At 40.6% G+C, this 26,734-nt stretch overlaps 1 protein-coding gene across 1 annotated transcript; it reads left to right on the top strand.

Annotated features, from left to right (window-relative positions):
• The first annotated feature begins 3,637 nt into the window (after nt 1–3,637).
• srpk1b (SRSF protein kinase 1b) lies at nt 3,638–26,370 on the top strand. The gene is made up of 16 exons (XM_073468418.1): nt 3,638–3,715; nt 4,365–4,416; nt 17,381–17,508; nt 17,705–17,813; nt 18,514–18,601; nt 18,698–18,785; nt 19,645–19,751; nt 20,387–20,552; nt 21,124–21,149; nt 21,262–21,496; nt 21,616–22,017; nt 22,694–22,788; nt 22,951–23,058; nt 24,213–24,282; nt 24,465–24,557; nt 24,862–26,370. Exons 1-16 carry the CDS (start codon nt 3,703–3,705, stop codon nt 25,044–25,046), a joined length of 1,965 nt encoding a protein of 654 aa, XP_073324519.1. The 5' UTR covers nt 3,638–3,702; the 3' UTR covers nt 25,047–26,370.
• Nucleotides 26,371–26,734: the final 364 nt, after the last annotated feature.

Below are 26,734 nucleotides of genomic sequence, written 5' to 3'. Positions count from 1 at the left end.
AATTACAACTTTTTGCTCAGGCTCAATAATGCCAAAAAATATGTTTTTCTTGAGCACCGTGGATAACTGAATCTGATTATTGATGGTTGACGCTTTGCTAAAAATATACCCAGACCTGTTAGCTGACGCATTATAAGACCAAAGTTCATCCAGTTTTTGAGCTAATTTACAGATATTCCTCAGATCACCAACAGAATGAGAGTTTAAGCTAAAAAGGTCTCCGTACATTCAACCCCACACTGTGTCAATGTTTTGTTTCAATATATGCGACTCTGATACCTTTCACTATTTAGTTGAAAGATCAGACTGACTGAGAAGAAGAACTTAACCGTTCAGTATTTGCTTTTGGATATGGAGAGTTCATATGAATTGACATTGAAAGTTTGAAATTGTCCACAACTGTTGGAAATTGCTGGAGTTACTGTAAGTGTCCTTATTTCGAAAGTAAGCGAGGAGAAATTGCATGGTCATTGTTTTCACATAAAACACATACCTCTTCCCCCTTGCCCCTCTTGACTGCAGCTCCTCAAACTGGAGAATAAGCAGTTATAAATGACAACTGGTGTGCAAGGAAGCAAAAAACCCTTGTGTGGTTATTTTGGAGAAGCGCTGTTGGTCATGATCCTCATGGTACATTCTTAATGTTTTGCATATAGCAGAGTTGTGACTTGTGTTTGCTTAATGTGATTATTCTGTATCAACAAAAATATACATTTTTAGAAAAAGAATACGGGAATGTAAACAGGATTATTATGTTTTATGCAAATGTGGATAAAAGACAAACTCCTCACTTACTCTTCTTGCATTAGAGACATTAATATTGACTGTGAATGTGATGATAAATAATAAATCTGACTTGTCAGTTATATATGTTGGGGTAAAAAACTATAGTCCTTCCTGATGCCGTCCCGAGTCCCTGAACTCGTCTTTTTCCTATTTATTACATTTGACTCTATTTGTACCCTGACTCAATAGAGTGGAAGATCCACTCATAAAAGCTTAAGTCTGGAAACGAGCCTCTTGTGTCCTCATTGAACAGTTACAAAGTGTTGTTCAAGTATTTGTATAGTATAAAATTTTGATAAACTTTTTAATAATTCAATGATTATCTTACTGTTTTTTTGCCAGTTATTTAATAAGCTCATGATTATTTATCTTAACTAACTTTGTTGTACTTTGATTTCAAATTTAAGTGCCTATAGACGACTACAGGTGTTGCACAGAGCTATGGTTATAAATAACATTGCCAAAAGTCTCCTCCAAGTCTTATTATTAAGTTTTAATAAATCAACTTACTCACTTTTATGTAATTTTTGTACAGATGTGAAAACATTTACATGGTTTATTTCAAGATAATTGAGTGTGCAGGAGAAATGTGGTAGAACATCATGATGTCTGTCGATACAAAGGAGGAACTGTGTTGAAACAAAAAAATTAAATCATGACTTGTTTTGGTTTCATAGGGCAGGACTCTTCCTGAGGCGTGTGAGAGTGGACGTGGACCACCTAATGATCCCAGGACACAGCAGTCCACCGTAAACACACTGAACCTTCCTGCTTCTAAACCCTGAACATTATCTGAAGAGCCAGTGTGTCGACAATCCCCAGAAGATAACAGCCTCCTGGACTGTTCGCTGTTTTTTTTTTTACAACTTGACAAGGTTGGTTTTGAATTCAATAAAAGACAACATCAGACATCTAAAATGATGATGTGTTATGTGACTTTCTTGACTTCGGTGATGTTAAGTTACCAAAGTCAGTCAATTGCAGGTGTCATGATATTTGTTATAACATTATTTACTACTACTATTTATTACTATAGAGGTGTTTTAGTCACCGGGGGCCTGTTTCATAAAGCAGCCATGTTGAAAACCCACACCTTTAGTTTCTGCTCTACTTACATTTGGAAAAAGCAACCGCAGAAACCACTGGGAAAATAAAGTTTTAGTATTGATTATGTATTGAATTGATCCCAAGGTTTGGGAGGGTGATATATCAAAGGTATCTCATATGTTAACCTCCTCTATGGTGATAGACAATCAGTCCAGTGTTAAAACTTGACAGTTTCAGTGACTGAACAACTTTTATTATAGGTTAATACCAGACCCCCCCAAAAATGAATAAATGTGTGTTCATGGCATTTTATTGGTTTGATTTCATGGGTTATTTGTCAATATCTATCAGAATTAAAATTGTTTTTTTCTCTCAGTGTCCTTTGAACTAGTTCAGAGGAGTAGGTATAATAGACACAGCAAACAGAGAATTTCTATTCCAGTTGAGTGAAAGGTAAAGTTGCACCACTTTCTAAAGAAAATGCAACATTATGGTATTCTTTTTTCTTGGTTACTGATGCTATGGTCATTGGGAGCTCTTATTTAATCTGGGATTTTCCATGTGGGATCATTAGTTCAAAATGGTCAGTCAACAAAAGCCCCTTCTTTAAATTTGGACTGATACGAACAAAGGGCACTGTGAGGGGTGCATGATGTTGAGAAAGGAGTCGTCTGTGTACATGTGTGATTACAATCGTTAAAACAGGGCAATTTCAAACTTATAAAACTTTTATTCATGATAGTCAATGCTCTATTAACTCAAAGTGCCTCTAAGGTATGTGGTTTCTTAGACAAGTGATCCACTTTGTGGCTGACCTGGCAGGAGCAGACCTTACGAAATAGCTTTCCATTTCCTGCAATATTACCAACACGTTGTGCAACACAACATCTATGACCAGTTCAGTAAAAAGTTGCTTTAATCTGCAAAGACCAAAGACAGCAACCCACATGTAGCAGAATACACACAGTACACCTGCAGTTAGTCCCAGTACTGTTTTGTAAGGGTTTATTTGATTGTAATGCTGAATATGCAAAATGCATTTTATTTGCTTAAGTGTTTTGTGGTAACACTTTACAAAAAAAGGTAATAAGTAGTTCCTATGATTATGACAAGTAGCTGCTAAATTCTATTTTTTCTGGTAGGCTATTAATAAAATAAAATATGTGTGGGTTACCAGCAGCAGGATTATTATGGGAAATATGTAGACATGATTGTTTGAAGGACTACAGCTGCTTGTATCCAGACATTACCAGGACTGTGCCAGATTATTAAATTGTTACTCAATACCAATTACATGGCATTTTTTGCTATTAGTCACATAATCCATTGGATTACAAAAAAACATGTAATCTAACGTGAATACTTCTGGATTAGTTGTGGATTATGTTAAATTCAACATTGAAAATATTGCACTTTACACTAAAAGCCATAACAAAACTGAGTTTCACTACTTTCCTTTTGTTTCTTTAAAAATCTGAGTCACATTTACCACAACACGTTGTTCTAAATTCCCAGGAGCTTTGGTTGCATAGGATTTAATTTAATTTGAAGGTAACAGTGTGATCAGTGCGATCCCAGCAGCAGTTTCTGTCCTGGTGCTCATTGACAGGTAAATCCAAACTGTTGCTATGCTGTATTTACAAAAAAACAAAAACAGCTATGAGACAACTGTTCATATTCACGTGGTAAATGTTTCAACCTAGATGCAAACGATAACACATACAACTCGCAGATACGATTAGTTGTTGTTGACAGCCTCTACACACTCCGCCCCCTGCAGCTAAACTCGTCGTTCATTTTCGCGCACTTTAGAGTTCCGACATTTCCAACGGTTCCTGAACGCGGCGTAGCTCCTGACTGGTTATCAGCATGGAAAGAAAAGGTAACGATGTTAACTGCTCTGAAATGATTTTTACACTTATTACCGCAAACATACGCGCTTCTCTTGAAGACATCTCTGTGGCGAGTTAACTCATAATGATTTTAACGACACTAACGGGCCGCCTAACAGTTGATGAAAGTAAAAGTAGACCATGCGCTCTGCTGTGTGTGTATGTGTGTTAACAGTAAGCTAGCTGTAGCCTTCAGACTAGCATCTGACCGTAGACGAGTCGTGCCAAAACTTCTATCCAGGCTAGAGTAAAAAAAGAAGCCGCACTGTCCCTGGCTCTAGTGGCGGGTGTGTCATGGCTCGGCGTGATACATGACAAAACCTGCCTGGTAGCTGGAGTGAAAAGCAGCACGTTACTATTAGCAGCTAACTTAAAGCGGCTCTCATACGGGGCGACACACCGCCCAGGCCGGTTTACTTAGCTTTTTGGGAGGCTGTTACTCTAAGCTAAGTACCTGCTAGCTACTCACAGTTGCTAATACAGCTAACCCATAACTACGAGTATTTTTACACCTGCAGTCCGGGCCACACCATGTACTCTTTCTCTAAAATGTCAATATAGTCGTTACAGCCGAGAACAGTGTCTTCGAGATCCGGCTCAGGCTTATTGTCTGACTGTTTTTCTTTCTCTACCTGTTAGTACTCGCAATGCAAGCAAGGAAGAAGAGGAAGCCCAGGAAACCTGGCAAAAAGTAAGTTGAAGAGCACCTGCTGCCTGTTTTCATATCCCAGTTTGCTCTCTGTGGTCCGTAAACACAACGCAGGAGATGTACACATGATAACTGCACGTACAGGCACGTTTATTTTATTTTATCTTGTGTTTTAACTCGCAGCCGCTTTACACTGTAATGTGAGAGATGATAAAAATAACAACGCAAAAGTACAGGAAGGACTTTGACATTGGGGGTTAGGGTTAGCACTCAAGTAGGTTGTTGTGGGTAGTAAGGAAGTCATTTAATCCTTCTTGAAAGTAGTTCGTCTTTCCATAATAAGAGCCAGTTTGCAAATTGATTACATGTGCACTTGACTTGACATTTATAATACAAGATTTATTGAGAATATATATATTTTTTTTTAACTCTACATCTAGTTACACGTATTGTATTGTGAAAATCGTCTGACGTTACATGATCCATGGCATGAAAACCATAGTTTATTTGAACAGAAGACACCAGGTTAGTAGGGGTCTTTCTGTTCTCTGCAAGTTAGATTTTTAAAAGCCTTTGTATTTAATTCAAATAACCCTCAAGGTAACCACGCAACAATAACAAATCCTTGTGGGTGATTTTGCTATGACAATATGAATATGAACAAATCACATATAAAGGGCTTTATTTCAGTCTGTGAGCTTCCTGTGATAATGGTAGCATATGTGTGGTAAACAAATGTACACTGTCAATTCATGACTATTTTGGAAGTTACTCGGCCGCTACAGAGATCTATAAATTGCCAATGATGTGTTTGTGCTAAATGCTGTTTAACATACCCTCACACAGAGAAAGGGTTGGCCTGCGTTCAAAAACTGGAGGGAATGTAAAATAAATGCCTTGTCCTCCTCCTCCTTGTCACCTCGCTCCTCCGTCCTCCTGCCTGTGACCCAGAAATCGATCTCAGTGTGCCATATTGAAGGATGTCTTAATTCCTAAAATGCTCCTCGAGGAGAGAGGAGGCTTTTCGGAGGCTCTATGGGCGAGGATGCACAGGTGTATCCTTTTGTGGAATTTGTTTTGGGCACCTGTGACCAAAAGAGGCGCACATTGGAATACGCATAGGCCATAAGTGGTTGAATATGGGTGTGGAGAGGGCGGGATATGAGGTTGATCTGGGATTTGTAAAAGGAAAATGTGCACGCTGGTTTTATAAATCAGAATATTTTTTTGTGCAAGTACATTTCCTCATTTTTATGTACACAAACATCTAGTGTGGATTCTCTGCAGAGTTCTATAAACGAGACCCCTTGACTGTTAAAATTAGGGAGAAGGCCCTCGGTAAGGAAAGTGACCAAGATTTTGATGGTCGCTGTGGTCCTCAGTAAAAGACACATGAAAGATCACTTTTTTAAAGAAAAAAAAAACACCTGAGGTACAGCCTGTGAGAAACTAGATTCTCTGGTCGATGAAAAGAGGATTAAACTGTTTGGCCTCAATTCTAAGTGTCATTTCTGGAGGCAAACCAGGCGCTGCTCATCACCTGTGAAACGCCATCCCAGCAGTGAAGCATGGTGGTGGCAGCATCATGCAGTAGGGGTGTTTTTGAGGGCCAGGGATTGGTGGACTGGTCAGGGCTGAGGGTAAACTGTATGGCATTAAGTACAGCGATTTAAGGAAGACCTGGTCCAGAGCTCTCAGGACCTCAGAAGGGGCTGAAGGTTCACTTTCCAACGGGAGAATGACCTCGAGACACTGCAGTGGCTTAGAGACAACTCTGTGAATGTCCTGAAGTGGGCCCGCAAGATGATGAAGACATTGAATCCACTCAAACATCTCTGGAGAGTGACAGCTTGTATTGCATTATAAACAAACAAAATCATTTCTGGAGAGAACTGTCCACCAACAGCCCTGATCCAACCTGGCAAGAACAGGTATGCAAAGTTTGTTGTGACAAGAACACTTGAGGCCGTAGTTGCTGAGAAAGGTGCTCAACTAAGTACTGAATTAAGGGTCTGAATACTTATTTAATAGTATTTCATGTTTTTCTTTTTAACAGTGCAATATGTAAGAATTTTAGTTAAAACATTCAAAAATTAGATATAAGTATCTGCAGTAAGTGAAGAGATAAAAGTTTTGATGTTATGACAAATGAAACCAATTAAGTTTTGTGTTGAAGACATTTCAATTGCAGTGAGCATGCTAACGAGCTAGCCACTTTGAACTTCAAGAGATCATAGTCTGATAATTAGCAACACCAACACTCTCCTTGAGTGTAGATTGCAAGGGGGAAAAATTATTTTAAATGGTTTGAGCCTTAAACTGCAACCTAACAAATTATGAAAACTGAAGGGGTCTGAACTGACCACTCTTCATCCTCATTCACTCTTGCTGGAGGAGCACACAAGATAATAACATGTTAAATGTTATATTTACATATATGAGTAATAAGTGATATTTTCTAATTTCCTCTGCCAACTTTTTTTGTAAAACAGCTATTACTATTACCACATTCTACAATAGCCTCAGGTTGGCCAAAGGCTGTGCTTCTCTTTTTTTTAAATAACCGCATTGGTTTAAATACAGCAGCGTCATCACATCCTTATACTCATAGCTGTAAGGCTAATCTCTACTGCTGTCACAAGGCTACAGTTTCTCCTTCTTGTTGTGGTGAAGTAATTTAAAGTTTATTCCAGGGTTGACTCAGAGCAGCAGTTTTCAAAGTCTGTCATTATAAAAAGCTGAGAGAAAATGCAGATTTTCTGTCCATAACCATCGAGCAAGTGGCGGGCATCCAAGCATAAATCAACTCCTCTCTCTCTCTCTCCCCCTATCTTGCCCTTATACCCATCACGCTCCTTCCCTCCCACTCTCGTGTCAGTCGCTCTGTTGTGTTGTGGTGCTTTGCTGAGAGGACGCAGCAGCCACCGTTCATTTAGAAGAGCCAGGGGAGAGGAGAGGAGACCTGGTCCAAGTGCCACTCACCTATTGCCAAGTTTAGCTTAGCGTAGACTGGTGTGTCACATACAGTAGCTTTAGCCAAGGGTCCTCTGGGTCATGTGGCTCCTGGACTGGATCTTCTCAATCAACACAGCTGTGGTGAAGCTAGCCAGCGGTCTCACATGCAAGTGAGTAGTGCAAGAAATAAGTCATGTTTGTATTTGTGTGTGAGGGAGAGGAGGCCAGGGTGAAGGAAGAGAGACATAAAAGTCAGACTTGTCTCCTGTCTGTATTGCCTGTTGTATCTGTGATAGTGGTGGGAGTTTTTTAGCCTTGTGTGTGTGTGTTTACACAGTTAGGCTGACTTATTGATAGGCCGATCTATTTTTCATTAAGGAGCAGATGCTGACTGTTGCTGCTCTGCGAGGTACCTGACTACCTGTTTCATATGTTTTGGTGTGTGTGTGTGTGTGTGTGTGTGTGTGTGTGTGTGTGTGTGTGTGTGTGTGTGTGTGTGTGTGTGTGTGTGTGTGTGTGTGTGTGTGTGTGTGTGTGTGTGAGTGTGTGAGTGAGTGAGTGAGAATAGGACTGGTGATGTCCCTGGTGGATTTGTGCTGCCAGCTTTTGAAAGCGCTCATCGCCCACTGCCTTTTTTTCCCCCCGCTGTATTTCTGCATTGCAATATCATATTTATTGGCATCACTTCAGACGTGAAAACATTTGTTTCTCTGACTCTCTGTGCCTCAAATGTAATTTTAGTATTTCATGCACACTCAGGAGACTGAACAGGAATAGCCAGCATTGCAGAGTATTTACCAGCACAGTTGCTTTCTGTTGTGTTTTGCTTTTTTATCCCAGCCTCTCTTCTCCCAGCCATAGCTGCGGTTCATTACATAACCCATCAAATCTTTTATCATCTGCAGCCCACTACAGCTCTGTGTCCCTCTGTCTCCCTCTCTCTGTCCTCACCCTGCAGGTTAACTGCTGCCCCTGTTTTTCATCCATCAGTCTGCAGAAATATATAAATGTTTTTTTACGCGTTGATTGTAAAGGCCTGTGAAGATGTTGGGTTTCCGGTTTCTGTGAAGGGTGTTTGTTTTCTGTGAACTTGGAAAACCTGCAGTGGTTGAACCAGTGCTGTAGTACAAAGATGTAGTGTCCTCTTTCTTTTTTTTACTGGAGCATCACACTGTTTCTGCTTGGAGGCCCAGTTATTACATTAAACCGTACTGCAAACATGAGACTCTGTTTCTATTTTTGTAGAACCCAGCCAATACTGGATTATTGCAGCCAATACGATATTTTGGGGAGAAAAAAAATGTTGATATTGATATATCGGCCACCAGAATATATCAATAAAAACACATTTGTTATGATCCCAGAAAAATGGTTATCGAACTCTTGATTCGGTATCTATTTATTTGTACATTTTAGTGGCATGCTATATAACAGGTCAATACAATCATGTCTACTTGCATGACATGTGCATTAGAGTGCATCTTGGCCCCATTTTTGTGTCCGAACCCGAGTCTGAGAGAGTAATAACAAAATCTAACCCAAACTCGACAGGCTTTCTGTTTTCAAAATCTGAACTCAAGTCAAGCTTGGCACAGTTGATGTAAGCTGAAGCACTGAGTTTGCGTTACCCTGTCATGCATTTGTTACCATGGTTACAGCCTGCCTGTTGAGTTACACTGTTGAGTTACATCCAGGCAGTAACTACTACTGACGTGACCGGACCCGACCTGAACATTGTTCTAAATTTTTGTGAGAACCAGGCCCAGCCTGTCATGGTCAGGGTATCATTGCTCTAATGTGCGTACTTTCAGCAGGTGTTGGGGTCCTGAAGTAAAGGTGCTGCAGCACACTCGTTTACACTTTGTGTGCATTGCACCCTCATTATAGTTACCTAGTGCTGCTGTTTCATTCTGCTGCTCAGGCACTTGGCATTGATTTTATCTGAAGGGAGGGGAAGAGGAGAGGAGAGGAGGACGTCGTCAACTTTCTGGCCACTCGCCATCCCCAAGAGCACCTCTTCCTCTGTGCCCTTGTTTATTTTGTTCTAGAGATGTAATAGGGCTGGATGGGTGGAAACAATACAGCCAGGAGAAACCAGGAGACACTGACACACTCTGTCATGTCAGATGTGTGCACAGGAGTGATGGAGATGTCAAGTGCTTGTGGTTCTGTATTAGATTTCATTGGCACAATCACTTTCCCATTGGGAAATGTGGCCCAGGCTGCAGTTAAACCATTTATTCAGCCCTTTGTGTGCAGGACAGTTTCAGAACCAGCTTTGAAAAATATTTTGAGGAGGTGTAAAAGTAATGAAATATTTTGTGAAAGTGAATCAGAATCTGGTTCATTTCCAAGTAGGTTTTCACATATAAAGAATTTGCCTTGGTGCTTTGGTGCATAACAATAAACATAGCAAGTAAAAAAGATGTAAAGATAAAAAGCAAGAACTGTAGTATAAATAGAAAATTGACAAGAAAGTACATAAAAATGTTATGAACTAAACAAAATAAGTTAGCTGTACATTTTAGTCCAGGATTGAGAAAAGTATTGATCAGGGAATGTCCAAAAGTTCACAGTATGCAGTATAATATTTGAGCAAAATTGGAGGAGGGACTATTTTAGATTTTGCCAGTGGTAGTGTTGTTGTTGTTGTTGAAGGTTACGGTTAATATCATTTTTCACAAATGCAACATGGACACTGTCTCCTTCACTTAATTTCTACCAGCTGCGACAGCGTGGGATGGTAATGTTCTCACTTTGCGAGTGTGTGTTTATGTGGTCTTGTGTTCTTGGCTTTAGTGTGAGTATTTACACAAGGTAGTTTGGTAATTCTCCAGAGAAAGTGCTGCTCGTCACTTAATCATAGAATGGACTGGATTGACCTGATTACTGTGGTTTCCACAATACACCAGAGCATGTCTACAGCTGTCATTTGCTTTTATGCAGAAGCTGCAGGAGAAATGGCTCCTGTGCATGCGTGCGTGCGTGCGTGTGTGTGTTTAAATTGACCAATAAATGGTCAATTTAATTTGCCAACTTGTATATCCCTGATAACAAAAAGATTAACGTTAATTACATATCTTGCAAACCTTGAATGACAAACATACTCACATTGTACTTGATCCTCACAATAAGAGCCTTGGTGTTTGACATTGGCTCTAAAGGAGGACCAAAGATTAACCTCTGTGTAGTGAACAAAGAAAAGGAATGTAGTTAGTGAATGAATAAAGCACTGATAAGAAAAATAAAATGAGGATAAATAAAGTCCAGGTTGTTGTCAGAGGTCACATGCTGCAATCAGCAACTCTTTTCAGTGGTTTTTAAAGGCCAAATGGGAGTGAAAAACTAATTTTTTAAAAAGTAATTCAGTATATAAATGAAGCCATGACAGCGATTCAGTTGAGAAGGTGGTCGATCATTTTTGGCACATGATTCTAGTGGTGCAGGATTGTCCTTTTTATAATGTTTGGCAAGGGATTGTAACAACTCTCAACAACGCAGGACAAAACATGAGTTTACTCCTCCCTTTAGTCCATAATGGAGACGTGAAAGCAGATAGAAATAGTGCCAGGCTGCCAGTCTGCCTTCATTTTCCCAGGAGACTGCAGTGGTGTGGGGTTGTCCTTTACAATGTGTGGCCAGGGATTGTTTACAGATTGAAAAACCAAAAACATTGAGAACAAGTTTTTTAAGGAACAACTCCAAACAACACAGGAAATGTGAGTTTACTCATTCATTTAGTGTAAAAATAGAGACATGAAAGCAGATAGAAATGGTGCCAGTCTGCCTACATTTTCCCGGGAGTCTGCGTGCCCGCCATTGAACAAAATCGCACATTTAAAGCTGATTTGTAGGTAACCAGTTCAAATGCTGGTGTCATTTTTCTATCGCTATTACGTTGTGTGATCAACATCGACTTGATAATGATACATTAATGCAAAATAACTTGTCTGGGGGCAGTTTAATAATTAATCTAATTTCATTCATCTAAAATTGTGAAGTAGAAACACATCACATGGGCCACCTAGAACTTTAACATGAAAAGCAGACCCTCCAGAGGCTGGGAAATAATGAGTGTACAACAAACACTCTGATTAGCATTGTTTGACTGGCAGGCGAACAAGATGGGGGTGATGACGATGATGGACAGACAGGGGGGCAAGAGGAAAGCGTGTTGTTTGTCAGACAAGGAGGAGGAGGGGGGGTGGTTGCTGGCTGATGTCGTCCCTCACCTGCAATGCAGTGCTGGGCTGCATCACCCAATCATCTCCAAGCTGGCAGTGAAGGGGGCGGGCCAGAGGCTGACGACAGCCAAGGAGAGTTCTCGGTCAGACAGAGAGAGAGAGAGAGAGAGAGAGTGAGAGAGTGTGAGGAAAAGTGAGCGAGGGAGTCAGCGAGTGCAGTGGTGCTCCAGGACTCAGCCTGCAGCAGAGCTTCTACATTTCTCCTCCTCTTTCTCTTCTTCCTTCCCTGCACTCTGCTCCCTGCTGTCCTCTTTCCTCCTCCTCCTCTTCTCTTCTGTTTGCCACCCCCTTCCCTCTGTAATCTCGGCTTTTCAGTCATCAGCACTGATCGCTCTCTCTCTCTACTTTTCACTATCCATTCTTCTCCCTTTTCCTCCTTTGGTTCTCAATCGCTTTTTTTTCCTCTTGACGGATGGAGTAAGAGATTTCTTTAACACCTGCACTCTCTCCTGTCCTCTTCCCCTCCATCACGTCCCATGGGCATCCGTGCATCTTGCAGGTAAGAGCAGGATGCGTGTGTGTGTCTGTGAGGGAGTGTGGGCAGGCGTGACAGCTACAGACAGTTAGAGGTTGCCTTGAGACAGCTCCAGGTGTTCTGGAGTGCTGCAGAAGTCCTTGAAGTATCCTGCTTTCTGTTCATGTTCATGTTGTCTGTGGATCAGAGGACATTGATCTGACTATGGCCAAGTCCATGTGCCGCAGTCAGAAAAAAAAACTTGCATTCATGATCTTGTGAGGCACGAATATCTGCTGTCTTGTGGCACAAAATTCGTGAGTGCTCTTGTTGGGTTCAAAATCTAGTTTTTATGTTAAATAAATGCTAAATGTTTCTGCCCCATTCACCCTCCACCATCCTGTCAGTCTATCTCTTTTTCTGCTCTGGAGTTACTGAAAAATTATAATAATAATGTTCCTTTGGCCTGGGATCGAAGGTTCATGTGTCAGTTTTTTAGCTGAGCTCTGTGGAACTTCTGTTTTGTGCTGGAAGCCGTTCGTTAGTTTATGTTAGCAGACTCCATTTCTTAACTAACGATAGCCACTCTTGCTCTCTGCCAAAGAGGCACCGAGACGAGGCACTGGAGAACGTGCATAAAGTCACATCCTTTTGGTCTGTCGCACAGTATCCGACCCGAGTCCTTCACAAAGAAATCCACAGTCCAGCAGCATTAAACAACTTAAACAAATTGTCCACAGTCTTGTATAGACAACTGAGAGAGACAGGGATTGTCACATTACAGTCCGCTCACATAAAGTCATTAAAAAAGTGATTAATACATGTCAATTACTGCAAATCTTTACATAGACTCCTTTAAACCTTCAATTCTCAATGACGGAACTCTTATTCTCTCAATCTTTTAGTCTATCTTAAGTTAAAAATACACTTTTTTGTACTTTTTTTTTGTAATTGTGTTATCCCCTGAAGGCCAAGTATTTTATCCTCTTTATTTATGTCCGCTATCCAGCCAAGTCATGAAAATGTGACGTGTGAAGGTTTTCAAAAGTACCTTTTTTGATTCTACGTCACATGTTACAATACGATATCCACTTGTGATGGTATTGGCACCGAAGCTTATAAATACAACAGATGTACAATCACATTTTAACAAAAAAATTTGCTGACTGACCTTGTCTGTACCAGCACGGTGTTCAGGTTGGGAATTTTAAAAAATGAATAATACAAATTTTTGCAGTTTTGCAGCGTTTGAGAAGGGAATGATAGAAGATTTTCATTGACTTTTGAAGCTGTGGGAGGGATAAAGGATGAAAGTGATGTTTTGCTAAATTCGTACAGTGTGTGTGCATGCGAGTAAATGAACAAATGTAATGTTGTTTCACCTTTGCCACACAGTGTGTGTGGGCGGACAATGTTCTTGCAAGAAATTGAAATTGCGCAGCCACAATCACAGTCAAGACTGACGGCAGTATATCCGTCTTCAAGTAATTGCAGTACTATAATGTCATTTCCAACTTTAAACATTGACGCAATTTTGCTGCCCACTCACTTTAAATACTGCAGACTCTCTTGCTTGAACTCATTCTGAGCACATGAAAAGTTGCGAGTGTGCCTGCTCCGGTGACACCTTTTCTTTTTGGAGAACTGAGAGAAAAATATCACAGCAGATGGGTGAATGTGAAGATGAATAATCACAGAATGAATAAATATCGAATCTTTGTGTCCTAGATATATGAGCCAGATAGATCATCAGGCCAATATTAGTGGCTGATATTTGGAAATATTATTGGATGCTATGTGGAAATATTAAAGCAGACATACCCAATTCAGAAGTTGCTCCAAACACTTTGTTGTCAAAATAGCAAATGACCTCATTATTAATTAATGTCTGCAAGTCTGACTTCAGCTCGGCTTGTTGATGACCTTTTCCCCCCTCAGAAATGGTACCAAACAGTTGAGTTCAGCAGGCAGCTGAGCGTGTTTAATTTTGTAAGCATGTTTTGCTGAAATGCAGCCGCGGTCGGTAGTCTCTCTGCTCAGATTTAAGCCAATGAAGTGATTAGCTAGTTGATTCTAATCCTAATGACTTTAACATAGATCACATCAAAGTATCCTCAACCAAAGTAATCAAACCAATGTTTTGCAGCCACTCCAGTCAAATTCCAATGTTAGAAGTCAGTAAACAGTTTTCTTCAGAGTTTATAAGTGACAAATTCAGCTGCTTCGACCCTCTCACAGCTTAAGAGATCATATGTACTTGCTTTAATTAGCTCCAAATCCTCCTCAGTCTCCCCACCCTCTGTTCTCAGTTTGACCCCATGTAGCACACAGGACTGATGTGCTTTGTGGATGGCTCAGGAGATTTTGTATGTTACGCCACCGTGTGTATATTTGAGTCTTCAAACAGTGTGAAGTAAAATAATGTTGTCTTGTGAGGGGAAACATCTGTCTGCGATGCATGCAGAGAGTAGGGTTTTTTTGCTGGAAGCTGTTAGCTGTTACCTCCACAGTGCTCCATGATCAGCCGTCTGCAGTAACACAATGAAGCATCATAAGGGCTCATGATGAGATGGCTGAATAATTATACTCAGAGTTGACACAGGAGTGTTTGCACAGTGGTCTGTGGACAGACGATGTTTTAGCTGCTGTGAAAGCAGCTTGGCCGTATGGTTTGTAAGAGGTGCTAATCAAGGCAATCCAACGTGTGAGAGGCGTTCCTGGAAGCATGGAGTGAAATTTCTTAAGATAGCCTCTAGTGTTGTCAGAAATATCGAATTATTGATAAAATATCAATACTGAATATTTGAAGCTGATTCAGTAGTCATTTTCCCCAGTATTGATACTGATATTAGCTGAGCTCTCTTTTTCCTCCGACAGCGAGTCGACACAAACACACACGCTGCTGCAGTGTCCACATTGGCCTGCCTCCTCCCACTCTTCTGACCATTGTGAGAAGTATATCACCTTAAATGCTGTTGTGCTTAACACACAGTACACACACGTCTTACACAAACACATGCCCTAGTCCAGTGTTTTTCAGTCCTGGTCCTGGGGCCTCTGTCCTGCATGTTTTAGATGTTTCTCTGCTCTCCAACACACTTGAATCAAATGAATGGGTCATTATCAGGCAGGGAGACATCTAAAACATGCCCTAGTTTAGCTTTTCATGCCACTAATTGAATTTTCACAAAACCTTTGAGAATGATGCAGTATTCTTGTTGTATTCTTAAAATTGTACTACAGGTGACAGCATTTACTCATTGGTTGAGACAGAGCAGTCTCCTCTTTCAGCACCACGGACAGCACTGTGACTGAAGTCAGTGTAACAAACCAGAAGCTTTTCAGTTTATTTAGAAACACGTCATTTAGATCTTCAGCTCGAGGTAGAGCATGTTGGGTTCCCAGAGTTAATGGATAAGCTGGATGCTCTCCTCCAGAGCACTGGTTGCACTTGTTTGATTTCTGACTTGAGTCTTGTGTGTGTCTTTTTCTCTGTAATACCCCAGTGAACTGTTCAGTATGAACAACTGGAGTGTTGGTTTTAATAATTGAGTCCACCATGTTTAACTTCACACAACACAGCATGCTCATTTAAGCATTGTGGACTCACCATCAGTTATTCAACAATACAGTTAATGTTTAATGATATTAGGTCTTGGTTGAAGGAGTTTAATACTGTTAATATACTGTTAGTGCTGGTTTTGTGGTGATGTTCCAGCCTCAGCAGGTGTGTTTGAAGAGGAATAAATCACACGTCTTCCCCTCCTTTACTTCCTGCTAAACCAATGGTAGTAAATGTGAAGATGATTGAAACCACAGATTGTCGAGCTTTAAAATGTACTTATCTGACTCATCCACACTGTTTTTAAATGAATACAAATTCCACTCCAGAGTCATATATAATACATTGTATCGGTGCGATAATGTGTCTAATGGAGGTACAGAAATGGAAGTAATTCATGCTTAATAAAGCTTTAAATTTAAGAACTGTTAACTTCTTAAAAAGTAATATATAGAGAAGAGATATGATGTTGTTTGTTTATATATATACATAAAAATGTGTATATAACTATATATAAACACAACATCATTTCTCTCTCTCTCTCTCTGTCTCTCTGTCTCTCTCTCTATGTGTGTGTGTGTGTGTGTGTGTATGTGTATATATATATATATATATGTATATGTATATGTATATATATATATATATGTATATGTATGTATATATATATATATATATATATATATATATATATATATATATATATATATATATATATATATATATATATATATATATATATATATATATATATGGGGGAGAGGGAGAAAGTTGAAAAGGAGATTTTATGACATATTTTAGGAGAAAACTGCGAAAACTCAGATTTTATCGGCTGTAGTAAAGTATTATGAGGCTTTAATGCTCTCTCGTTACAGTCGGGGAGATAGTTATTAAAAGGAAAAATGTTCTGTCACCAAGTCAAATTTTTCTTTCAGTGCAGACTACCATTTTTTTCCCTCAAACAGCTAGCATGACTTTAGATTCTCAAGATAGGAGGAAAGGAGAGGTGAGAAACGATTTATGAGCTCTGCAGCATGCTCTCCTAACCAGGACACTCAGCTGGTCTGATCCACTTTTGTACTGCAGTGGTCCTGTACCCTTCACAGGCGAACAGTGTCTCTGTACCAGGCTTTGTATGTATTCCATAACCATAAATGCATTTTTAGCACTTTCAATTCTATTGAATATAGAAATGCACAACTAGTACATGTAAATGGGTTTATCAAAACAGATTACTGAGAGAAACAGATGCTGTCAGGATTTTTAAGGCAGAAACAATCACAAAATGGTTCAGTGTTTCAAATAAAATCATGATATTTTTCTGTCTAGACATAGTTGCTATCATTACTGGATATTAGCTTTTAGTTTTCGGGATGCAACTGGTCTCGTATCAATGACAGATACTAGAGCATTGTCACTCTCCACAGACATAAAAGCATCTTATTTTTTTATCAAATGCTCACCTTTTTGTTTCCTCTGCACTTTCTTTTATTTTTTCTCTGCTGCTTTCTTCTCCGTCCCTTTGTGTCTATCATTACAGATTTGTCAAACTGCCTCCTGATCTTTGCTTGCTTGTACTTTTGGTGAAATGAGAATTTATCCTTATCCACTGTATCGCTTATGAGTTTCTCTGGATGAAACTGCACTGTAAGCTTTTTGATAAAATGCCTTGACTTTGAAAATGACATATCATAGAAGCCACGGTCTTGGATGTTAACTCTTTCCTCTCAGTGTTGCTTATGTCCCTATCTTGTCGTTTTAATTCTACTCTACCCCCCTCTCCTCCACCCTCAGACCAGAACCTCACGGTCGTGGAGGGGGCTCTCAGCCGGGCCAGGCAGACTCTCCACTCCCAGAGCAGGACGAGGAGATCCTAGGCTCTGATGACGATGAGCAGGAGGACCCCAACGACTACTGCAGGGGTAGAACATTTCTTACTGTTCTTCGCTCTTCATATATCAGACCTGTGTGCATATGCATGCCAATTAAACAGCATTAGTACACTCACAGACATAAATAGGTACTTGTGGGTATTGTCATTTATTTCACATTTGCATTACAATCAGCACACTGATAAAACAACATCGTTTGAGTTTATCTGCATCTTTCTTCGTTCAGGTGGATATCACCATGTGAAGATTGGAGATCTGTTCAACGGGAGATACCATGTGATCCGTAAGCTGGGCTGGGGGCACTTCTCCACCGTGTGGCTGGCCTGGGACATCCAGTAAGTTTTGTTCCTAAACTTGAACATGTGTTCTGTCCAGAAAAAATGGTCTGAAATAGAGTCTGGATCTCTAACAGAAGCTAAGGAGTGCTGTGTGGATATATTCACTTAGAGAGCTGATGTTTCTATTACGATTGCAAAATATGGATTCATTTTCAGCGATAATTACCTGCCTCTCACGGCCGATAACAATGTCTGATCATTTTACATTTTTGTATTTTAAAAGTAAGTTCTTAACCTGTAGTATCTGCACACCTGAGAAAGAAAGGCTAAGATGTTGTGAGCAAAGATATGATTTAATATTCCAGAGCTCTGATAAAAAGTTTTTGTGTTAGAGCTCCTAGACTCCCTCCTTTCTGAACCCTTCTTCTTTGTCCTGTTCTGTGTCTGCTTCTTCTCTTCCTCATCCTCCTCCCCTTCTATGTTTATTGGCAGATCACAAACCAACTTTAAAGGTGCATACCACCACGTACTGTATGTGTGTGTAGAGCTGCGCTTGTAATGTCAATGAAAGCAATTTGGCTTCACATTATCATCTCTATTTATCAGCTAGAATTTCACCTATCCTGATAAATAGCTGATAAAATAAAATTCCCAACATCGGGCCGCTTTTTGAACTTTTTGGTTCAATATTTACTGTGCATCATTAGCTTCTACAGTTGATATGAATTGAATTGCTGATTTTATGTGTGTTTTTCAGGGAGAAGCGCTTCGTGGCCATGAAGGTTGTAAAAAGTGCTGAACATTACACAGAGACAGCTCTGGATGAGATCAAGCTGCTCAAATCCGTAAGTCATCACGTTGAGATATTTTCACACTGGCTCATACTGTTATTCCAGTGCCCACATCTGTCACAACCTTGTTTGCGTGTGTTTATTTTCCAGGTGAGAAACACAGATCCAAGTGACCCCAACAGAGAGAGAGTGGTGCAGCTTCTAGACGACTTCAAAATTTCTGGCATGAATGGGACTCGTATCCTCTGTTGAGAAAGAAACTTTTTCTTGAGAAGAAAAGTTCATGTATACCTAAACAACAAAAACATACATTTAACACTCTAAAAATTGAGTGCCTTTAAAATGGTGCATAGCATACAGACCAGTCCTCTGACTGTGCAGCTGATAATTAACATTGTCTTTAAAGGAAGTGAACAATGCTACAACAGCAACTTAAAAGCTTGGTGTCCTTCCATTTTCTCCTCCCGACTGTTGCTGTCTCAGTGCGATGGATTTGACATACTGATTACACTCATTCCGGGCCAAATAGCTACTTTAGTATCAAACACTCAAGGATAAGACTGCGCCCTGTCAGGCTGCAAATTAATTGAGCTCATCCTTGTTATTGTGCTCGAAGGCCACATTACTTCTACTTCGACTTCTACCAAAAATACAGAGTTTGAATGCAAACAGCAGTGACAAAATACAATTAGTGCTGTCATTTGGCAGTCCAAATTGTCCAGCAATATTATTACACCCCCAGGATGCACAGTCTCTCCCACGCCAACCAGTCTACAGCTGTGTGTTCAGGCAATGTGCCCAGACATCCTCTGGAAAATGAAGTTAACTTTATCGTGTCTACTGAAAGACTGTTTTATCAGTTTCAGTCAGTCAAACTCGGCTGGTGGAAAATGTAGTTACATTTCTCAAATGCAAGTTCTTGTACTTTTTAAAGCAGCTGCCACACAATACAAAAAGATGATTGGCTTTTAATCAAGAAAAAAATGTTTTTATGCGTGTACACAATACATTTACTGGCTTAGGTCCGCTGTAGATTGAGCAAACTCCAAGTCATTTGAGACGCTGTGCTGTATTCCCTTGACCTTGTATTTCTTTAGATGTGTGCATGGTTTTCGAGGTGCTGGGATATCACCTGCTGAAGTGGATAATCAAGTCCAACTATCAAGGCCTCCCCCTGCCCTGTGTTAAAAGCATCATACGACAGGTACTGTTCAGCTAAAACAAATATCTTTAAAATGTCACTTATCATTAATGCCAGGAAAAAGGATGATTGCATGTTTTGGTTTGAGTAGGGTGTCAAAGTTAAAGGGTAACTCCACCAATTTTACAAAGCGTGTTTACAGGTCTTGAAGAATACTACCTCATGTGTGCAAAAAGTAGCATAAAGCCTTTTGTGGCTCCAGAGGAAGCTGCATGTAATCTGATAAACTGCCTCCAGTGATGTCACTCAGTGGCTTAGTTGCATCATGGGTAATGTAGGTGAATGCACAAAGAATGTACACGTTCTTCCTTCCTCCAAAACTTGGCCGCCTACATTACCCACAGTGCAACTTGGCCACTGAGTTACATTAGAGACAATTTTGAGATTATGTGCAGCTTCCTCTGGAGACAGAAAAGGCTTTATGCTACATTTTCACATGTGAGGTGGAACAGTTCAAAACCTGTAAACATAGTTTAATGTGTAAAGTTGGTGGATTTACCCTTTTACCTACTGTTATACAAAGCAGGAGATGCATCAGAAGTGTTTTGTGGCTTATCGTGGCTCAGTTGTGAGATCATTGGAGAGTGATGCATTTCACTGTTCCCAGTCGGACTCATTCTGACTTCTCTGCGCTGCAGGTTCTGCAGGGTCTAGACTACCTCCACACCAAGTGCAAGATCATCCACACAGACATCAAACCAGAGAACATCCTGCTGACTGTCAATGAGCCCTACATCAAGAAAATGGCTGCTGAAGCTACGCAGTGGCAGAAGGCTGGCGCCGCACCTCCCTCTGGTTCTGCAGGTCATAACCTTTGTTTCCCTCAGCACTCTGCTAAGCATCTTTTTTGCAGTTTGATCGGCACGTTGCTGACAGCAAAGAGGTTTACAGGTCAAGTGCCTTTCAGTGTTTGACTGATGCGGTACTTATTTAGTAGTTCACAACATTAATGCGAGCCTTTATCTTCGATTATTTAGTTTAGCAGATGCATTAAAACCAGTAAATTTGATCAGTTGCAAATATGCAGATTCTCTAGCTCTTCCAAAATCCTCCTCTGTGTGTGTCTGTGTGTCTGTGTGTTCTGAGAAACTTGTGCGTTTTGACTTTAAATCACGCTGAGGATTCTTATAAAAGAGGAGCTCTTAGCTGCATGTCGGTATGACTCACTGCTGGATTGGTTATGGAAATTACCAGCATGCTCAGAGGAGTGTGTGACTCCCGCTGAGCCAAGTGCCGCTGCAGACACAGACTATTAGTACAGCTTGGTGTGAATCAACTCAGCCACCCGAACAGAATGCTAATTATAAAAAGGCAAAGGATATACCACATATGTTGTTCACTAATGTAATCCTCTGATATTTCCTATTTCCTACAGTGAGTACAGCCCCAGTTTCCAAACCAGTAAGTTATGTTTATTTATTTAACCACATCTAATGATCTGAGGACAAAACACATTTAGAGTCGAGTCAGAACACTTTTTTTTTTTTTCTGTTTTTCTCTCCACTTTCCCAAGATGGCCAAAATGTCGAAGAACAAAAAGAAGAAGATGAAGAAGAAGCAAAAGAAGCAGGCAGAGCTACTGGAGAAGAGGATTCAGGATATGGAGGGAGGGGCAACACCTGAAGGAGGAGCAGAAGAGGAGGATGATGAAGAGACAACGACAACAGAGACCACCGAAGATGCAACGTCCTCAGCCACCCTCTCCATGTCTGCCACGCTGCAGGACATTGCCAGCCATGCGATGACAGGTGAGTGACCAGTCAAGCTACTATTTTAGAGATGCTTTTATTTGTTTAAAAAATTAGAATGGGCGCTAACCGCTGGTTTGTGCTGAGAGTTGACTCATCCACACTCTGCTTTCCCACAGACTCGACTCCTGATGAGCAGCCCAAGCAGACGCCAGAGGAAAATGAACGCAGAGAGGATGCAGCCGAGGATGACAACAGGATGGAGGTGAACTGCAACGGACACGCCTCCACACCGGAGAGCGAGAGCAGCCAGGAGGTACAAGGGACCAAGCTGTCGACGGAGGAGCAGGAGGACCAACTGAACGCAAACCGACCAGAAAGTAACTCGGAGGCTGAGGACACGTTAGGTAACAAAGATGAGCAACAGACCTGTAACGGTTCATCCGAGGACCCGCAACATCTCCCTGCCTCTGTCAGCCCAGACTCTGTCACTGTGGAGCTGAAGGAGGGGGACAAGGAGGAGAAGATGGACACTCGCGGGGAGACTAAAAGAGAGGATGAAGAAGAAGACAGCAGTAATGGTTAGTTAAATTTAGGGATGACAGTATTTGATTTCCAATATATGCAGTTTATTTTTCACTTGCTTGCAGAGAACATCAAGTTTCTCCTTTTTGGCATATTATTCCGCCCACTGTGATTGGATGGCCCACTGACGCAGACATAGAATGTTTTTTGTACACATTCACTGGCCATAAAAAAAGAAAAATGTTCAAGTTGCATGAGCGTATTGTATTCATGCTGAAAGCCAGATATGTAAACATACCGTCGCACACGTTTTGTTATGGAATATACAGTATATTTTCATGCTTGCACAAGAATCTAATATCACATTTAACAGCACATTACATGATGAGAAACAAACCTTCAGTGTAGCTTCAACTCGAGTGGCACAGTCGACATGGGCTGTACAGTTTTCAGTGAGAGCTGGAGGTGAGCAGGCTGCATCAGAGAGAAGGTGCTAGTAAGGCTAATACATATAGACTATCCCGTTACATCAGTAACAGCCTCCACCAGACTATTACATCTCCCGGTTTTACAGTTTACATAACCATCACTATTATTATGAAGGGGATAAAACAGAAGGATTTGTTTGGTTGAACAAATGTTTTATTATTATTTCACAAAATATTATTTACTGGCATTTTCTGTAATTCTTCTCCCTGATTCTCGCCCTCTCTCCTCTCCTGTCTTGAACAGATGCATCAGGCAGTTTGTTAGTAGACCCACTGGAGCCTGCTAATGCTGACAAGCTGCAGGTTAAGATTGCTGACTTGGGCAACGCCTGCTGGGTGGTGAGTGCAAATATACGTTAGCACTTTTGTTTTTCAATGACCACTGTAAAATTTACCTGTGTTTCAAATGTCACCTAATTCAAAAAGCAGCACTGTGTGAACACCAGCTGAACTGTTACCGTGTGCCTCAGCATTCAGGCTTTCTCTCTTCTCTTCTTGCAGCACAAACATTTCACAGACGACATCCAGACGCGGCAGTATCGTTCTCTTGAGGTGCTGACAGGAGCCGGATACAGCACACCTGCAGACATTTGGAGCACGGCATGCATGGTAAAACACACACGCGTGCACACACTCAGGGCACCTGTAGAACTATAAGGAGCTGGTCATTAACAATGACTGGAAAGAGAATTTTTTTACTGTAACTAAACACAAGTTTATGAAATTAATTTGTCATTAAAACACAGTGTGTGTCCTTTTATGTCTTACAAACATTGCATGTACTTCTTACCCCATAAACCATTTGCAAAGCCTTTGTTTAATGTTTTGAAAACATGTATTGTTCACATCAGCTTTCTACTTTTCCCCTTTTACTGACTCATTGCTACTTTATAAAGGCATGATCCCCACCCACACTGTTACTGTATTTGGCAGAAACGTGTATCAGTGTCAGTGTGCACGTGGAGGACATGAGATAAAGAATATCTGTGAAGCTAATGAACAAAATATAACTCTACGGCAACACAAGTGGAGCTGTAAAACCATCTTTCAATCAATCAGTCAGTCAAACTTTGTTTATATGACACCTTTCAAACCAATCAAAATGCATTTCAAAGTGCTTTACATGTGATTGAAAAACCATGAGATATTAAGAAAGCAAAACTTGATTTAGAGACTAATGCTCCCCTAAAGTGAAGCCAAAACATCTTAATCGCTGGTGGCTGGCTGCAGTATAGGTAATAATGAAATGTATTTCTTAGTTATTTGATGTTAGAGGAAGTGAAGACGCGTCGTGTGTGTGTGTGTGTGTGTGTGTGTGTGTGTGTGTGTGTGTGTGTGTGTGTGTGTGTGTGTGTGTGTGTGTGTGTGTGTGTGTGTGTGTGTGTGTGTGTGTGTGTGTGTGTGTGTGTGTGTGTGTGTGTGTGTGTGTGTGTGTGTGTGTGTGTGTGTGTGTGTGTGTGTGTGTGTAGAAGGGGCTGAAACAGAGCATTTCAGACAGAGGGGGGAATACAGTGCTGCAGCACTGGGCAGTATGACGAAACTGATGTTTTTTTAAAAACACACTGAAGCATGTAAAACCTATTCTAGAAGTAACCCAACATAAATTATGAACCTTAAAATGAGCATATTATGTGTCCTTTAAGATAAATAAAAACAAAACAAAAAATGAGATAGTTTCCAGGTTTTGACCTGACTTGTGTTTCATTAAACCTATGAATCTACCAGTTACTGAGTTCATGTGTGTGTTTGTGGTTATTCCTCAGGCCTTCGAGCTTGCCACTGGAGATTATCTGTTTGAACCCCACTCTGGAGAAGACTACTCCAGAGATGAAGGTTAGTGCCTCCAAAACATTTGGTTTTATTCAAGGATTATTCCAATGGCGTGGTGAATGTCAGATTCATGTGGAAAGTTATAGACTTCATATTATGAATGCTATGGAGTGAGTTATCGAAATGGTACTGTTTGCCGTGGTACTTGATCATCTGTGTTTGTGTGTTTCTCCTCCTCCCTGTAGATCACATAGCGCTGATCATCGAGCTGCTGGGTAAAGTTCCTCGGAAGCTGATCTTGGCAGGCAAATACTCAAAGGAGTTTTTCACCAAGAAAGGTAAACACTCCCGCCCTGCCACCAGCTGTCTGCTAACTAAATCCAGTTGAGCTCTTAGAATATGCTCAGGTATTTCCGGCAGAAGTTACTATTTCAGACTGAACACCTGATGGCTCTGGGGAACGGCCATCTGCTCAGTTTGAGGACAGAGCGAGAAAATTAGATTTTGTGCAGTTATTTCCGGTTCATAGAGGTGCTGCAGTGGACTTATTTCAACCAAGTCAAACACATTATCTGTATCGAGCCATATTTATATATAATACCTGTATTTAACATGCTAATGTAGATTTTATTTTTTCCCCAGGCGACCTCCGTCACATCACCAGGCTGAAGCCGTGGGGGTTGTTGGACGTGTTGGTAGAAAAGTATGAGTGGTCCAAAGACGAGGCACACACCTTCAGCAGCTTCCTGCTGCCCATGCTGGACCTGGTGCCCGAAAGGAGGGCCACGGCGGCCCAGTGCCTCTCTCATCCATGGCTCACGTCCTAGAGGCCAGCCGCGCACACCTCCACCCTCCATATTGTGAACAGATAAATTAAGTTTGAAGATCCTGGGCTTGAAAACACACAGTAAACAAACACATTCATGTCTGCCAGACCATGAGACTGCATCGTGCCTGCATCCTCCTGTTGTGGCTCTGAGGCGACCTACACACACTTCCATCATTACAATAAAAAGAGAGACTGCTGCCGAGTCTTGGTCCTGATTTGGATTACACTGGTGATTGAAGGAACTCTTGGTCCTCTCCCTGTATTTATGACTTATTTTCTTCATGGCTGCGCAGGACTTTTTTTTTTATCTGATCCTAGCTCTTTCTCTGCAGCACACAATTCTCTGTATTTTTAGCTATAGATAAAGGATTTAAAAGGAGGTTGCACTTGTCTACAAATGCAGAAGAAGGCAGGATGGTAACAGAAACGTTAAGATCGCCATCAAAATCGCATACTGTTTAGGTAATAAGCCGAATCTGTCTCCTGTTTGCCGGTCATCATGTTAGCTGTGCCAGCTTTTATGCCTTTGGCTGTCAAATGTGTGCAAAGTGCTCAGAGTTAATAAGTGTTTTATGCTAACAGGCATGATGAGAAACTAATAATGTTCTTAGCACTGTTAGCTTTATCCTTAAAACCTTTGTACATTTATATACAGGCAGAGCTACATGATCACAAAGCATACATTTCATACGTTTTAAAATTGTTCAGCAGGTCCGGAGAGACTCATCTGAAATCAATCTGTTTTTCAGGAAACTGTGTAATCTCAGATTTTTCAGCATTATCTCATGTTGTCTTAATAAAACACTTGGTACAAAATGATGTGAAAAACATTTAGATTCCTTCTCCACTCCATGCGTGAGTCGCTAAAAGACAGATTTACTTCATCTATCATTTCTGACATATGCAGTCAAACCATATGTGGATCCACATCCGCAGTACAGTCCAGTGTACCAAAGAGTCGGTCCTTAGTCTCTCCCTCTTTGCACACTTTCTTGAAGAGACCGTCAGCGGTGCAGATTTAAGGCACAAACTGAATGGTTTGAGCTTTCTCGGCCTCCTTTTTAAAAATGCCTTGAAGAATGTTCCAGTCAGTTCAAGTTGTGTGAAAACGAAGGTTTCGTTCTCAGCTAAGGGCACACAGAGGTGTTGGATTAGAAAATAACAGATTGTACTAAAAACAAATGTAATAACGCTTTGAATCCCTTCAAAACCATTTTGCTTGTTTTTCTACAAAGTCTCCTTCTGTCCATGTCTTCTCTCTTAATTTGATTGTTAATTTTTTTTCCTGTAGGTATTAAGAATAAAGATTTTTCAGAATCTAACTGGATTGTATTTGCCTTTTGAATCACCACCACAGTTCTATCCAGAACTGTCACTACCTACAGTACCTGTCACCTGCATAATCCAAAATTAAGTTATTTTTTTAAGATGTCCAACCAAAATCACTCTAAACACTTCTTTTTTTTTTTTTTTTAAACTCTTTATTTATAAGTCATTTTCATCTTTTAGTACAGAACAAAAGACAAATACAAAACATTGAACAATTACCCATATTCAAGACTCTAAACACTTCTTGAATGTAACATGTTTAGATAAATACTGAATTAAATTACATTTGTAATAGTGTCTGCTTAGCATTTATGATAATGATCCTGCCAAAAATAACAAGAAACCGGTCATTTCTAA

Source organism: Pagrus major, chromosome 6, assembly GCF_040436345.1.
Source record: "Pagrus major chromosome 6, Pma_NU_1.0".
NCBI lineage: Eukaryota > Metazoa > Chordata > Actinopteri > Spariformes > Sparidae > Pagrus > Pagrus major.
Note: the sequence above shows the minus strand (reverse complement) of the source record. Positions and strands in the feature narration are given on the sequence as shown.

What these genes read in the sequence shown, in the direction of transcription:
- srpk1b (XM_073468418.1), top strand. An exon ending in CCCCAACGACTACTGCAGGG is followed by an intron (nt 17,509 to 17,704) that starts GTAGAACATTTC and finishes TTCTTCGTTCAG; the next exon opens with GTGGATATCACCATGTGAAG. An exon ending in TGGGCAACGCCTGCTGGGTG is followed by an intron (nt 22,789 to 22,950) that starts GTGAGTGCAAAT and finishes CTCTTCTTGCAG; the next exon opens with CACAAACATTTCACAGACGA.